The sequence below is a fragment of the Neoarthrinium moseri genome (genome assembly GCF_022829205.1).
Source record: "Neoarthrinium moseri strain CBS 164.80 chromosome Unknown scaffold8_Wmoseri_CBS_16480, whole genome shotgun sequence".
NCBI lineage: Eukaryota > Fungi > Ascomycota > Sordariomycetes > Amphisphaeriales > Apiosporaceae > Neoarthrinium > Neoarthrinium moseri.
Window position 1 is genome coordinate 320312 of NW_026055122.1, and position 16002 is coordinate 336313.

The window sequence follows — 16002 nt, forward strand, 5'->3', positions numbered from 1 at the left end:
AGTACCAATCCAACGCTACGCAAAATCAATCTTGGCGTACTCGCTTCCCTGTTTTCTCCCATTCACGTACAAAACAAATTCTACCGAGGCCCCCGACGGCACTAATTCAATGTCGAAATTCAGCCGTTTTGTCACAGTCCCGAACTCGTCTTTCGAGTGGTAGGGCAGGTCAGAAAACTGAACATCGAGATTACAGCAGATCTCGCCAAGTTTTCGGACATTGTCAATCTTCCTTGTCGGCGGCGCCTCGTCATCACACTGATAGAGGGGGAGTATCAAAAACCCGCGGAAAAACGATTGTTGGTAAAGCAAGTAGTAAGAATGGCGCAATGGTTTTATCTTAGAGACAACATCTCCCTGTACTTCAGGCATTAGCTCGGGCAATGTTTGGTGCAAAGATAGAAAGGGCGAGTGGCGTGAGAAGCCGTTCGGGTCTTGGGTTAGAACCTACCCGCCTCAAATACCACTGCATTTGATTGGACAGCACATGGCGGCCCTCTAATGAGTTCCATTCAATGTCTTTGTCTTCCTCATCATGATGATCTGGGCCGATCAGAATATAGTAAGTTATGCCGTAACTAGCCCGAGATACTCTCGACTCAACTCCGATTGTTGATGTCCCGAATCCCCCATCTTGCTGACTGTTTTGTGCCTCAAGGAACCCTTTGAGCACGGCACCTCGACAGATTGCTGTGCGCCTATCGAGATATGTCAGTCATGATAATGAACCATTATTGGGTGAGTACCGCATACGTACGGCTTGACCCCACCGGACTGAAGCACTACAATTCCTGCTTTGGAGTGGATATTCTTGAGATAATCGTACAAATATGGACTCGCCCCCAGTCCACCAACAAGAATGATGCCCTGGTAGAAGTTAGCATTGATATCCCCAACATTGTCACCTTTTAGCCATACTTACTGTCACAGACAGGCCCTTTTCTGCGGCCTTTTGGATCTGTCCCTCCACCAGCTTTGAAATATCGGCAAAGACGCCTTCAAACACTTTTTTGATGTCGGAACTGGTTCCTGAGTGTTAACTTTGTAGATCATAAGGGCATCTTTTGGCAATGCTCACCCGTCGAAATAAATTCGCCCGTTCTTTATATGAGGCTTGCGCTTGGTATCGTCTAGGCCCGCAGTACCTTGATCCCTGAATGCCTCGGCAGGCAACGCGACGATATACTGCTTCGCTGACTGGGGTGACTTGAACTGTGGTTTGATGCCGTATTCCCATGCAGTTCTCATAATATCCCTAATGCCCTCTTTGCTCAAGCGTTTCCATTTAGACCCAAGCCGGCCACTGCACATGTGCTCAAACGCCTGGTCGATGAAGATCCCGCCGCAAAGCCCGCCTGCGTATAGGATGAATGTGAGCCTTCTCCCATGTGAGATATGAGAATAAAATGAAATATCCTTGGAAAACGAACCTGTTCCAATCACGACCTCTTGTAAGATGATCGGTTTAGTATTCCTCACTTCGTAACTAATGAGATCCTAAATATGATTCATTAGACACCTCTCCAGGAGTAGTCTACCCATACTACACTTACCACTGTCCCACCACCTGCATCACAGATCACATATACATTGCCTGGCCGGATGCTACTGCCTTGCTCAAGGAGTGTTGAAAATGCTGCCACCTCTGGCTCTGGTGCGAATACCAATTTTGTGGTCCCTGCGAGACGGAAGTTAAGAATGCCAGACTTCTTAACGGCCTCTTCCATAGCCTGTCTAGCATAGCCTTTCCATATTGCTGGAACAGTGACTATGACATGGAAGACGAGAGCTTCCACCACAGACTCCCCACGTGCCTTCTCGATCGTCGACATTATGTGCTCCCAGAGCAGGCGCAAATAGTCAGCAACAAGGTCTACCGCGGTCTTCCCAGACTCCTTCAGCATAATCTGGGCCTTGATCAGAAAGCTGGATTCGCAGAGCTCCGGGTTGAGGTCTTCTCTATGAAGCAGGAGAAGCTTAAACCATCGAAATGGGTCAGCATCGGCAGGAATAGAATAGCCCCAGATTGGCTCGCCGGTATCGTCGTACCAGAGCTCAGTTGGGACTTTACCTTCCTCGCGGGCGTTGTCAGGCCAGGAGGTGATGAAGTTGATTTGGCTACTTTCCAACTCGACTCTCGTCGACCAAGCCACTCCGGAGTACCTGTATCAAAATGAATGTCAACATACTATTTGATGATATCTCCAGAACGCAATGAGTTCTTGCACCGTCTTTACTTACGTTGTTCCAAAGTCAATACCAATCACCAAGCAATCCTCAACTTCGCTATCATCATCGCTGACGCTGAGACCTTTCAGGCTATCGCTCAGACCACCTCCGAACGACATCACAAAGGCTATCTGTGCTGCGGCTGTAGTCTGGTGTCTTGAAAGATGGAGCCTGTGCACCAGCAAATCTTTGAGGCCTATGAAGAAGATTACTCTCACTTAGCGTTGGATCTAGGTGCCGTATTGGTCAAAATACGCATCCTATCCTACTAGCACGGTGTTAGATCCTGCGTGTAAACTCATGCCAAGGCGGACCGCGGTTCAGGAATCTTTGGTGCCCCTTTCAAAAGATATGTGTGGTGTCAGAATGAGATGTGCTAGTGGGACAGAGTCCCTTATCAGCTCGATACTCCAGTGAGGACGTAGAGTTTGGTCGAGGTCAAAATATATCTCCAATTTGTTCTTGTAATGTACAAGTACCTTGAAGCTCAAGCGCAGACTGCGTTAAATTCTTGGTGCTATCGAGAAAGTTTCTTTTTTTAAACCGAGTGATGCAGCGCAGCCTTCCTATTGGCCACAACTTTCAGGGATGCAGTGCAGTTGGTTCTAGTCGCGGTTGATAGTTTCAGCCCCGGAATCAATAATCCAACATTTGGATTACGAGGCTACGAAAATAGGCCACCTAGGATAGGCCGGTTTCATGAAGCGCCGTGTGATGGCATTTACCAAAGGTCCCTTGCGACGCGGTATTGCGCTCTTTCGAATACGCAGGTACAGAAGATGCAGTACACCCTCAGCCATCAATTTTGCTACACTCTTTGTAATTCTGGATAACCATTATGCTAGTACTTCCAAGCTTTCGATGACATGACACTCTTCAGATCAATTAAGCGAGCTTTTAAATCCATTATGAGAGGATCGGAAGTAGAAACTAATACTTCCCAACAGGCTACAAGAAGAACATTGGGAAGTCCAGGGGCGGCAACTATGGATATCACAAGCGAGTGCAGCGCTCCGAACGATCTACTGGCAGGCCATTCAGATAATGACGACGAGTTTCGCACATCGCAAACAATCACATCTGATCCAAGCCGTCAAAGTTCGTGGATTGTTCCACGCGGAAGAGAGCGCACCGAAATTCCAGAACGGTCGACCATTCGGGACCAAGACGATGCCCGTTGGCGCGAGGTAGTTGACATGTTTGGGCACTTGTCAAAAGACACGGCAAACATCCAATCAATCTTGCAAGAGCTGCACAAGGGAATGGATGGGCAATTAGCCTCCAAACCAGATATATTGAGGACTCAGAATGAGCTAGAAGAGGCCAAATCAAGCTTGGAAGAAGTTCACAAGAAGTGGAAGAAGACGGCTTTGGAGCTGAACCAGTTACGGTCCCAAGGTACAAGGCCGTACCAGCTTCTCGACGCAGACCTCGAAAGGTCGGTGCAAGGGCTTAGATACGAGATCAGAAACATTTCCTGTTCTTTTCAGTTTTCTGCATTCAGGCTGCCTGAACACTTTTTGCAGCCTCAAAGCAACGGCCTGGAAAAGTGTATGGTTGAGGCTATGGAACAATTCTATGCAAATCATGGCAATCGCATATCGGAGAACATGGGGCCCGCCATCGTCCAGTCCTTCCTCTGGAGGATACTAGTTTCCGAAGTATCCGAGCGATTCCGCTGGGCCCCGGAACTGCAATCTTCTATTACCGATGTTTACAATTTTTTACAACCAGGTGGGCACCATTTGGATCATTCTGTGCCACAATATTTGCTGATCACAGTCTATTTAGATTATGTTTATCACTCTGAGCGAGGAATACCATCGGGAACAGAAGCTCAGCGAAAGTTTCAGGTTTGGAAGGCTGATACCTCAGCTCTCATTCTAGAGTCTATGAACAATGAAGACAGGGACAAATGTCTGCAACAGGTGGATACCTTTACTCGTGACCTTTCAACACAGATCCTCGATATCCTACAGCCATTTGCGCTGGGTTCAGACAAGATATCGGATCAACTCGGGCTTATTATCAATGATTTCATCAGTCTTGACAAGGAGATCTGCAGACAAGTCACACGCGTCGACTGGCTTTTCCATTCTTTGCAGCATCCGTTACAATTCAACCCAGAAATAATGACAGCAATAGGAGCAGAGATTGCACCACAATCAGGGCAGCATATTGATTTGATCGTGGCACCTGGCTTGAAGAAGCGAGGTAGACATACGGGCGAAGATTTTGGGTCTGAGCACCTCCTATTGAAGATGGATGTCATCTGCATTCCCTCTTCAAGGGGACGAGTTAGCAAGCGACAGTGTTTCTAGGGCGATATTGAGGTATCTTGATAGTTTTATGACAGATGAAGTGTCGGTTACAAATGTATAGGCTGAGTTCCCGGTGGTAAATCATTTTGTTCTGATAATTTGTGTCAAAATTTGCGAAGCACGTTTTTTGATCGCAACTTGCACACAGCTTATGTGGTAAACACAATTGGCTCAGGTCAAGAATCTATTCACAACATTACTATCTTGTAATTTTCAATGCAATTTTGCATGCTGACACCGAGTCTGCGAAAGTACTAGCATGACGATGAAGGGGAGGGGAAGGCCCATAGCCAATATGTGTGGGAATCATTTTGGGGATTCGTTTTCTACATCTCATGGCGCAATACTTTGGAGAAAATGAGACAGCAATGCCTTCCCGTCCAAGTGTGCTTCCTGCACCATGCGCGAGTCATTATCTAAACTCAGCCGTCCCATATGGCCTAGGTAGTATTTACATGTTAGAAGCGCCGATTTCCCCCTGCATATATTCTCGCAAAGGATTGGTGTTTGACAATTGGGTGGGCGGCTAGCAGGTGCCAAAGGGGCGCAGCAGCGCAGTGATTGGCTTTTCCTTATCTGCAACTTCACAATGACCAACATGTTTCACCATCATGTTCTGTCAACCTCCAATTTGGAAAGCTAATCGAACCGCCAGGTCGCAGTGCGGCCTTGAATAGTTTTGCGAACGGCGAAGGTATGGATTACCGTCTCGTGTGGCTGTGTCATCCTTCTCGCAGGCTGACCCTAGAGATGACCCGGATAGAGGAATCGGAGTTTCAGGGTACCAGGCCCTCCATGGCGAGCTTCAGGTTGCTTGCAGGTTGTATAATTATATAATGACGGGACATGGGAACAGATTGTATGGTAGATATCCATAAGCCAAGATCTTGCGTATACAACCTGGTTTATACCACGCCTATTATTTCAGCTCAATCGAATATTCGAATTCACCTCGTTGAAATTCTTACAGTGTTGTTCAGCCATGGGTGACGCACCAGAACAAGAAATATCCCTTGATGCGGCGGCAATGGATGAGTTGAGCAACCCAGTGGCAAGAGCTTTACTTGACACTATCGATAGTCTCAGGGAACTTCAGATCGGTGAAATTGTCAACTTGCCTCAAATCATCGTGGTTGGCGACCAATCTTCGGGGAAGAGCTCCGTACTTGAAGCTATTTCAAGCGTCCGCTTCCCCACTAAGGGCGACCTTTGCACCCGCTTTGCTACCGAGCTTGTGATGAGGTGTGCTCCACAGACGAAGATTGTAGTTAGGACGGACCCTGCCGGCGATGGCCCGTCTCAAAATTTCTACCGTACCACCTTTAACAAATATGCTCTTCTTGGAATCATCAAAGAGGCCACGGAAAAGATGGGGATTCGCGTGCGAAGCTCAAAGGGGTTCTCCAAAGACGTTTTACGCGTGGAGATTGCAGGCCCTCATGTCGAACCACTCACTCTTGTCGATTTGCCGGGCTTTTTTCATTCGGAGACGGAAGATCAGACACAGGAGGGCAAGGAGATTGTTCAACAGCTTGCCGAACGTTATATGAAGCAGCCAAAAAGCATCATCCTGGCCGTTGTAGCGGCGAACAATAACCTTGCCAATCAGATCGTTGTTGAAGAGGCCAGAAAGCATGATCCCAAGAGGGAGCGCACGCTCGGCGTGATAACGAAGCCTGACCTTGCAGCGCCGGGATCGCAGGATGAGAAGAAGTGTCTTCAGTTGGCTAGAGCCCAGGAAAGTATGCACAAGCTGAAGTTGGGCTGGCATGTTCTACGCAACCGGCCCGAGGGGAAAGAGGAGATGAGTGCAGACGACAGAGATGCCTATGAGGACAAATTCTTCCAGACCGGTGCATGGTCTCATATTTCACCAACCAGCCGTGGCATCAGTTCATTACGGAAGAAGCTCAGCAAGGTTCTTCTTGGACATATTCAAAAGACACTGCCTGGCTTGATCGAGGAGATTGAGTGCAATTTGACCGCACGCCAACGGGCTCTTGAGCAACTCGGAAAGCCCCGCTCAGCACCTGAAGATCTAAGGACATACATGCTCGAGATCGCAGAGAAATTCCAGCGTCTTGCACGTGACGGCGCTGAAGGTCGCTACGGGGACGAGTTCTTTGGCGATCTTTCAAACGACTGTAAGACTCGCAAATTACGAGCTGTACTCAGAATATTGAACCGTGCTTTTCACGCAACGCTCGTCACCAAGGGAGTGGATCGCATGATTGAATGGGAAGACGACAACAGGAACCTCTTTAACGGTCGTGTCTTTGGGAGCGTGCCGGACGGTGTACCTGAGTATCTAAGATCGTATCTCGACCTCTTCAACAAATTTCCAAAGCCCGCTGTTATCTCTGAGATGAATCTCCATGAAGAGCTTGAACAACTGGCAGCGGCTAATCAGGGAAATGAGTTTCCAGGTCAACCAAATGGAAACATTGGTTTCCAGCTCTTCAAGATGCAAATACGGCCATGGGCTGACATCGCAGGTTTCTATCTCAACCAAGTCATCAGTTTTGCCAAGTCTTTTGTTGAACAGCTCTTCCTCCACGTCATCGGAGGAGATACGCAAACCTCCAATGCCGTTTTGTTATTCTGTGTCGACAAATTCTTTGACGATAAGCAGCGAATTCTTAAGGATAAGCTACAAGAAATTCTCAGGCCATACAAATCCGGATACGGACCACCACTTGACGTAGAGTTTCATGCCACGCTTTTATCAACAATGGTGGGACGTGATGCGGGGCGTATTGCAAGCCTAATCGAAGAGAAATTCCCGGCTGCATTTACTGACAAGGGAGGAAAAGGCCTTGTTCGCGATCATGTTGAGCAGGCACTTCACCATTCAGAGAAAGCTAGTGCCAGCGAATTCGGCATTGAGAGAGTTGTCGACATGACCATGACACACTTTCAGGTGAGAGATCCCTTCCTCAATTCACATACCTCACAATTTTAAGCTAATACATGCATGTTCTGTAGATCTCCCTCGGAACATTTGCACACAATATGGTGAATTTGGCTGTCGAGAACTGCCTTATCTCTGATCTTCAGAACATTCTCACGCCATCCATGGTCATGCAGATGAGCAATGAACGCTTGGAGATGCTTGCTTCCGAGTCCGAGGCTGTTCAGGCAGAGCGATATACTCTTCAGCACGAGGTCAATATCCTCACATCGGGCCTGAGAGAGTGCACACAATGTCGACCTCACCAGAGAACAGGTATGTCTAGCCGGGCGGTGTCACTAATCGCCCGAGGCTCAACCGTTACTTGGCGCATGGCTGATACAAGTTCACAATAGTGCTTCCCGAAGCCTTCACAAGATTTCCCACTGGAACTTTGAATCAGTCGTCAGAATCCAGTGATAGCTCATGATTTCCCCCATGAACAAGTCGCCACACATTACTCGGATCTCGACGGCTGGCTAGGTATGAGTAACTGGAAGTCGCGTCTCATTCAGCTATCGGGTTTCACAACTATCTACGATTTCAAGTACAACATCAAGGAGGTGCCAGGTGAATGTACTCTCACGTCTTATACAGAGCTATTTTAGATTGCACAGATTCTTTGTAAACGTATACTTTTCATCACTGATGGCTGAGCCATTGTGAATACTATTGCGCGTGTACACATATTCCTTTAGAGACTCAACGCCATGACCTCACAACTACACTCAATGTCCTGTAATCCCTGCCAGTTGAGCTCTCGGAGGTTAGATTCCCGACGAGGTGTAAAGGCATTGTTAGTGTGGAATTCCAAGCGTGGCCTCGTTCACGACATCCTTGTTGGTTTTCTTAGGCCGAAGTGCACGCTGAATTTAGGGATTTCTCCTTTCACCACATGAGCTCGAGTTTCCTAGATGCAGTGGTGAGTGATTTTCCTTTCTGCTAATACAATATTACTCGGCTGCCTCAGCCCATGTAAGTCGGGGATCACGACTATGAAGTAAAAGTTGCCGAACTGAAAGGAAGCTACGGAGAGCTGGACAAGTCGCAGGAGCTATACCAGTGATTGTGGCTACTTGATCCGACCCCAAAGCATCATTGTCAACAGACGAGTCAGGACCTACGGGACATTGTAACACCAAGAAGTCGTCATCCCCCACAACTGACAGCCGGAAAGAGAGATGTGAGGCGAATTTTGGTATATGGTTGACGCTGAGATGTCAAAAGTCTGACCAAGAGCCGAGCTGTGATTGGCTGGGACTAGCAAACGTCGAGCAGGGTTGGGCCGCCGGAACAAATATTTTGCGGGGCGGACCCATGACGGGTTGGCGGTTGACGGGCACACTGCCGTGGCGCCGACTTCACGAACTCGATTGCCACAGCTCAACAAGCAAGCTCTACGGTCCAATTGACCACCGACAATCGCAATGGCGGCGCTACACAGGATTGCCGGCTGCGGCGCCCGTCGCCTGCAGCTCGCGATGCCCTCAGTCCGCTCCTCCGCCCGCCCCTTCTCCTGCACCGCCTACCGCCGCGCCGTCGAGCACACCCCCGTCGACCGGACGACTCTGATGCCCGTCGACAGCAACTTCGCCCACCCCGCCGACCCCTACGGCATGCAACGGATGCAGAACACCGACGGCACCGTCGAGAAGTCGAGAGACGGCAGCATCGAGGACCGCAAGGTCCGCCACTACACAGTCAACTTCGGTCCCCAACATCCCGCCGCCCACGGCGTGTTGCGCCTAATTCTCGAGCTCAGCGGAGAGGAGATTGTCAGAGCCGACCCCCACGTCGGCCTGTTGCACCGTGGTACCGAGAAGCTCATCGAGTACAAGACCTACCTGCAGGCCCTGCCGTACTTCGACCGTCTCGACTACGTCTCCATGATGACCAATGAGCAGTGCTACTCGCTGGCTGTCGAGAAGCTGCTGAACATTGAGATTCCCGACAGAGCCAAGTACATTCGAACCCTGTTCGGAGAGATCACACGAATTCTCAACCACCTGATGTCGGTCCTGTCCCACGCCATGGATGTTGGCGCCTTGACACCATTCTTGTGGGGTTTCGAGGAACGTGAGAAGTTGATGGTGAGGCACAATTCTATTTATCAAATCTACGCGATGCCCCATTTGCGATAGAGAATCTGCTATGAAAACCCCCAAAACTGACACTATGTCAGGAATTCTACGAGCGTGTGTCCGGTGCTCGTCTCCACGCAGCCTACGTCCGCCCCGGCGGTGTTCACCAGGATATCCCCGTCGGCCTGCTAGACGACATTCACCAGTGGGCCACGCAGTTTGGTGACCGCATCGACGAGACCGAGGAGATGTTGACGGATAACCGTATCTGGATTAACAGATTGCAGGGTGTTGGAGTCGTTTCGGCTGCCGATGCGCTGAACTTGTCGTTCACCGGTGTCATGCTCCGTGGATCCGGCGTGCCGTGGGATATCCGCAAGAGCCAGCCGTACGACGCGTATGACAAGGTCGAGTTTGATGTGCCGGTTGGAATCAACGGTGACTGCTACGACCGATACCTCTGCCGTATGGAGGAGTTCCGCCAGTCCCTCCGAATCATCCACCAGTGCTTGAACGACATGCCCGCCGGCCCCGTCCGAGTTGAGGACTACAAGGTTGCACCACCTCCCCGAACTGCCATGAAGGAGAACATGGAAGCCCTCATCCACCACTTCCTGTTGTACACCAAGGGTTACACCGTTCCCCCTGGTGAGACCTACTCGGCTATTGAGGCGCCCAAGGGCGAGATGGGAGTATATCTGGTCAGTGACGGTAGCGAGCGCCCGTACCGATGCCATATTAGAGCACCTGGTTTTGCCCACCTGGGTGGTTTTGACCACGTCTCCAAGGGCCATCTGTTGGCTGATGCTGTTGCTGTGATCGGAACCATGGACCTGGTGTTTGGTAAGTAACCACGATGCGAATGTGATAATATGTACTAACCAGCATATAGGTGAGGTCGACAGATAGTCGAGAGGCCGGTTAAAATAGAGAAAACAAAACGCAACGCTAAATCAAGACCGAGGATGAAGACTGCTGGTGATGCGAATCTACCTTTCCCTTTCCTTATGTATCATAGTAGAGGGTGAGACCACCCCACAGGGAAACGCATCGCAATGGGGGTTGAGGCACCCTTTGTGCCAGTATATATCACATGTTCCGACAGAATCTTTTTTCCTTTTCTTGGTTTGTCTGTGAGCTTTGTTAGCATCATGTCCAGAAATTCTTCGTTGTGAGTAAAGTAGGCAAACCTATGAACGCAATTTGCAGCTGTCACTGCTGGGACAGAAGTCCCGGGTTTCGTCTCAAAAGGTCAACGAGCAGGATCTCTTGATTCTGGGGCGAGATAGGGAACACATGTTCCACGCCGGTGAGTGCGAATTCTCCCTACCGCCTTCTGGGCCGGCGCCAAGTGGCCAACCAACAAGCGGGATTCCCTGCGGACAGAAGATGGGTTCGTTGGGAATTGCAATGAAGGAATCGTGTGCGGGCTGCTGCTCCCGACCCACTGCCGCCGAGCGCTGCGCACTGGTGCCATTGCCACCATGGGCAGCACCCTCGATGCCGTATGCGGCGGCGGGATAGGGGAACGGACCTCGTTGACCAAACTGCGGGATCTGGCTGAGCAGCAATTCATCTTCCTTTGAGGCTTGACCTGCTGCCGCTCTCTCTTGCTCCTCCAGACACGCCTCTGCCTCGGCGCAACATGTGAAGCCGAACTCCTCCATTTGGATGGGCCACGGGATCTGGGGCATACCGGGGTTCGCCTCGTTGATCTTCCATATCAGCAGGTCGTTGCGGCGGAAGGTCGGCGTGTGCAGTGCCTTGATGGGCTTCTGCATGTCCCACTCGGGCGCGGCTGCGAGGTCCACCGCCGTTATCGAGTGCGGCTTATACGTCTCGAACGCCACGGCGCACTCGCACTTGCCCGCGGCGTGCAGCTGCGCGTGATCCGGGATCCATTCGGCGCCATACTGAGACGAGAGACGCACGGCGATCTTGTTCCCCGTGCCGTAGTCTTGGGTGATGTCGACGATAGGGGAGATGTTTCGATTCCAAGCCATCGCATGGGGTTTCTGATTCTGATTGGCCTTCGCTTTCGTATTCTGTCCCGAGTGCTTCGATCTAGTTTTGCCTTTGCCCTTGTTTTTAGGCTTCGGGTGTGCCGGGGTATCGCTTGAGCTGTTGACGGCCTTTGGTGCTAAAACAACAGCATGTTCCTTGCCCGGCATGGCTCGGGAGTAGCTCTCCGGATCGAGCATCACAGGTCCGGTGCCCGAAGGAATATGAACAGTTTGTGCGTTGCTCGCCTGGACCTGTTGATCCTCGCCGCCGTCGCTGCTATAGCCGGCCTCGTGCCGCTCGCCACCAACAATCCTTGGCTCCTGCAGAGCTGGGAACACCACGGGACACCCGCACACGCCGCGTTCGTGCATCCACTGGTGTTCCAGCGTGACGATCTCGACCCAGCGGGTGTGTAGGATGCGAGCACACGACGGACACATGGTATGGACCTGGGTCGGGCGCTGTGCCGGGCTGGGGCACACCGGGTTCGTGTGAAGATGTGTCGTCAGCGGGCAAGGACGTAGGACGGCAACTGTAGTGTGGCCGCAGCCGTATCCGATGTACTCACTGAAGCACATCTTGTCTGATGGTGCTATGGATCACCTGCCTAGGATTTGGATGTGTGTCTCTTTGTAGAAAAGAATACGCGTGTACTGAGAGGAGCGCTCCAAGGGGGGCTGTTTTTGCGGATTTGGACTCAGGGTTTCACGGACGTCAGTCCAGAGCTAGGTAGGGAAGGGGTGTGGTTTTACTCAATCCGAAGGTAGGGATCGAACCTGAAATGTCTGTCAATGGGACACTGCTAAGACATCTTCTGTTAGCCAGCGTATGGTATGCCTTCTGAGAGTGCGAAAGGGGGTCGAAAGCTGGAGTTTGAAGTGCATGTTCAAAAAAAGGGGGCAGGAAGTTATACCAAGTAAACAAATTCGATCGCAAGATCTGTGGAAGTGATGTCGAACTCAGCACTTCGGCATGTAAAGACGCATCCTGTGTAGATCGTGACTATAAGACTGGGAGAGCACGTAGGGTATCTACTAGTAAACAGGAGATTTCACTGTCCTTGAAACTTTCATGTGGAGAAAGTAGGACAGAGTATGTATTGCCACTTCAACCAAGTGTCGGCCAATGCAGACTCCCCGGCATGACACGAGACGCGTTGCCAGATATTTGGATGAGAGAGGATATCCCAGTAAGACCTACAGCATCTAAAAGGCCCTTTCAGATGATCATGTGTAGTTTTATGTCGAAAGCAACCAAGCAACATTACAATTCAGGGTGCTAACGTGCCGGAAATAAACAAAAATGCAAGGTTGGCAGGAACGATGAGCAATCCAGGAGGTGTGTAAGAGAAGCAAAACAGTACGGCAAGCAATTGGGGCCCTTCTAAACAGTGTATGGGTATGTTTTTTACTTACAGGAAGCCGACTTTGGTCTTTTTGAGCGAATGTGAGTGTTGTTGTTGTTGCTGCGGCTTAGTACGATAACGCTGGGAAGGAGGCCGACTCTAAGCTGGCTGGTCCAGCTAAGTCAGGAGGAGAGTGCTTAAGAAAGTGTTGCAATCCGCGGGCGGGGCTCTCGTAGTATCTTTTGGTGTCCTCAACGGTCGGCCTATGTTGGTGTCAAGGCAAAACCCGATTTCTATCAAGGTCCTGGAAGCTTTAGACACCCTCAGAAACGGACCGTGGAGAAAAAAAGGGAGGACGGGTGTGTCATGCTTTGACCATATCGTTTGGCGAAGACTTGGTTGGTAGAGCAAGAAAGAGCTTTCTGCTTGAGAAATTGATAGCTCCCGTGCTACACGATATGGGCAAACACAAACAGTATGGGAGAGAAGAATGAATGTGGATGCAGTTTTTGGGCAGCACAACACGCTAGGGCGAAGAGATAGCTGTCAACTCTGCAGCCAAAGATAGAGGTGGTGAGAAGGGTTGCGGCTAAAACTCAGGGGCAGGTGCTCGCTTTCGTCTGATCTTGAAGCTCTTGCCTCGGTGAGAGGACAGAAATCCTGGACTGGAGGCCTTTCACCGAGTCTGCTGCAAAAGTCGTCTGACATTGAAGAGCATTTGGATTTGGCGTGTAATGAGAAACACGAGCTGCTCCAACGATCGGGTTTTGACAGTATGTAGGTTCATCTCGAAAGCTACTGTGCCTTTCATTGCATACTCACTTCACGGCATACCTAGCTGCGGTTCGGATGCTCCATGTATTAGTCACTACTGGCGTCTGATCTGATCGTGTGACTTCTAGCGTCTTTCACGTTGCTCGCAAACTCACAGACTTTTGATATTTGGTCGTGATTCTTGGCTCATATGACCTAGTAGCAGAAGCCGACTCCGTGAAGCCAGATACGTGTTGTGAAAGACACAATGTTTAAATAAGCATGATACGACCGATAGGTGTGAATCATAGGGAGCAGAGATAAATGTCCTACTTGAAATTTCACCGATGTCAGAATGGTTGTTACAAATATGGTGCTTTATTTCCGTTGCCCATATGAAAGAGTTCTTTGATTGCTTTTAACCACTACCAAATAGACCCGGTCAAATCACACAAGAAAGACATGGTTATGTTCCATGCCTTGCCACATATCCCGTACGCGATACGCTATCAACGGACCAGTCTTGAAGATTTGCACCGTTTGTTAAGCTACACTACCCCACATGATTCTAAGCATAGGAATAGCAAAGTTTGCCACCCTTGGAGTCCATGACTTCTCTAATCATGATGCTGTCGCTCATCTGACCAAAGTTCATAACATAATCAAGCGTGACATTCTTGTACGGAACATCCCCGAAGAAGTTGAAGGGGTAGGCGAACTGCGTATCAGGCCCGCCAATGTCGAGCTTCCTGGCGGACCAGTCTGAGCCACGGGGATTGTCAGCACAGTAAGAAGAGCGGAATCAAATTAGCCCACCTTTCCTCTGCCATTCGTCCCACAACTTGTCCAAGCCGCCGTGGTGGAGCCAGAACAAGGGATCTCCCGGTGAAGAGTATACATTTGACATCTGAGCAGCAAATTAGCATCCGTCGTGAGAATGAGAGATGTCCCTCGAGGAGCAGCCCAGGAGGAAAACCACCCCAGTTTTAATGTGCTTACTTGACCAATTCCACCGCCAACGCTGAGATGACCACCTCCATGCAGTGCCATATCTTTGATCTCCAGACTCACACCCTCCGTGCGAGACGTCAACTCGAAGAAAGAGCTTGCGTTCTGGGTGAACTCGTATATGTTGCTGTTCAGGCTTTGAGTGGCCAGCCAAGGACTGAAATCCCGACGGATACATTGGGGGTTGTACACGGTGTGATTTCCCGGTCCCACTGGCGCGACGTGCGTCCGTCAGTCATTAGAGACGTTCAGCAATTGGTATAAGAGCTGAATGAACTTACTGCTGACATTATGGCCAGCAAATGGGCCATCTGTTATGCACCCTCCACCGGTTCGTTTGGGGACCTCGACCAAGCTGCGCCAATCCTGTGGAAAGCCACTGATATCTTCGATGTAGGGTCCGTTACCTTGTGAGGCCATTAGTGCAATTACTCGGTTATGCAAGACGTTCGTGGTTCTTACCACCAAAGCCATAGACAGGGTCGAAGATTGGTGAAGCAAGAAAGCTTGCCTCGTCGGTCGCGTCTTGGGTCCAATCTGGTCCGGCGCGTCAACATCTTTAGTCATTTGTGCTTATGCTGTCGAGGAACACTTACCCCAATATCTGCGCTCATTAGTTAGCACAATTGCAGATGAGGTCAACCACAGGCCTTCACTCACGGAACCGCTTCGTTGTAATTACAACTCTCCCGCAGCTCCTGTTCGAACAACCAAAGGAAGTAGCGGTGCCACCTAGACATTTTCTTAGCACTAGATTGCGCGAAGCCAGGTGTGTCCTACGGTAAAAAGTGGCCCTAGCAACTCATTAGTTGCGGTCTCGTGTTCTCGTCATTTTCAGTATTACGTACCACCCAGTGGATATAGTCAGTCTGAGAAATGTGCAAGGCTTGAAAGTCGTCGTATAGAGATTTGACACCGGAATACAGCCCAGCTGTTTTGCCGGGCTTTCCTTGTAGACACTTGATGGCTGTAATGAACTTTAGCCTCTCCATCTTTTCCAGATTTCTCCTACATCCAAGTATCAGCAATTTGTTTCTCAAAGAGAGTCGTCTGTGGTTCATCACCATTCTTTGCGGACTACAGGGGTATTGCATGAAGCGGCCCCATTGTAGGACTGCGGAAGGCTGGGCAGAGCAACTGTAGGAACTATTTGGCAGAGTAAGCCGAATATACCAAAGAGGCTTGGCACATGCATTGTGTTGACTAAGTTAGCTTGAGTCTAATCAGGGTTTCAATCTCTCAAGATACAGAGAACACGATATTTTTGCGAATGTGAGTTGCGCTGCATTCAATGTTGGACGCCCCGTTCAA

General features: G+C 50.0%; 6 protein-coding genes across 6 annotated transcripts; 3 read left to right on the top strand and 3 right to left on the bottom strand.

Annotated features, from left to right (window-relative positions):
* Window positions 1-15: 15 nt before the first annotated feature.
* Window positions 16-2348, bottom strand: JN550_003366 (uncharacterized protein; the record flags this gene model as incomplete). The annotated part of the gene is made up of 8 exons (XM_049314762.1): window positions 16-258; window positions 452-698; window positions 758-867; window positions 923-1022; window positions 1079-1355; window positions 1431-1497; window positions 1554-2163; window positions 2242-2348. 8 exons carry the CDS (start codon window positions 2346-2348, stop codon window positions 16-18), a joined length of 1761 nt encoding a protein of 586 aa, XP_049174557.1.
* Window positions 2349-3215: 867 nt separating this feature from the next.
* On the top strand, window positions 3216-4550 carry JN550_003367 (uncharacterized protein; the record flags this gene model as incomplete). The annotated part of the gene is made up of 2 exons (XM_049314763.1): window positions 3216-3963; window positions 4021-4550. 2 exons carry the CDS (start codon window positions 3216-3218, stop codon window positions 4548-4550), a joined length of 1278 nt encoding a protein of 425 aa, XP_049174558.1.
* A 982-nt stretch (window positions 4551-5532) lies between these two features.
* Window positions 5533-7930, top strand: JN550_003368 (uncharacterized protein; the record flags this gene model as incomplete). The annotated part of the gene is made up of 3 exons (XM_049314764.1): window positions 5533-7470; window positions 7536-7776; window positions 7857-7930. The coding sequence occupies 3 exons, from the start codon at window positions 5533-5535 to the stop codon at window positions 7928-7930; spliced, it is 2253 nt and encodes a 750-aa protein (XP_049174559.1).
* A 997-nt stretch (window positions 7931-8927) lies between these two features.
* On the top strand, window positions 8928-10490 carry JN550_003369 (uncharacterized protein; the record flags this gene model as incomplete). The annotated part of the gene is made up of 3 exons (XM_049314765.1): window positions 8928-9590; window positions 9683-10424; window positions 10474-10490. The coding sequence occupies 3 exons, from the start codon at window positions 8928-8930 to the stop codon at window positions 10488-10490; spliced, it is 1422 nt and encodes a 473-aa protein (XP_049174560.1).
* A 335-nt stretch (window positions 10491-10825) lies between these two features.
* JN550_003370 (uncharacterized protein) lies at window positions 10826-12163 on the bottom strand (the record flags this gene model as incomplete). Its single annotated transcript, XM_049314766.1, has 1 exon — window positions 10826-12163. The coding sequence occupies one exon, from the start codon at window positions 12161-12163 to the stop codon at window positions 10826-10828; it is 1338 nt and encodes a 445-aa protein (XP_049174561.1).
* Window positions 12164-14251: 2088 nt separating this feature from the next.
* JN550_003371 (uncharacterized protein) lies at window positions 14252-15683 on the bottom strand (the record flags this gene model as incomplete). The annotated part of the gene is made up of 9 exons (XM_049314767.1): window positions 14252-14445; window positions 14500-14590; window positions 14683-14903; window positions 14973-15098; window positions 15154-15228; window positions 15288-15295; window positions 15352-15423; window positions 15472-15485; window positions 15540-15683. 9 exons carry the CDS (start codon window positions 15681-15683, stop codon window positions 14252-14254), a joined length of 945 nt encoding a protein of 314 aa, XP_049174562.1.
* Between the last annotated feature and the right edge of the window lie 319 nt (window positions 15684-16002).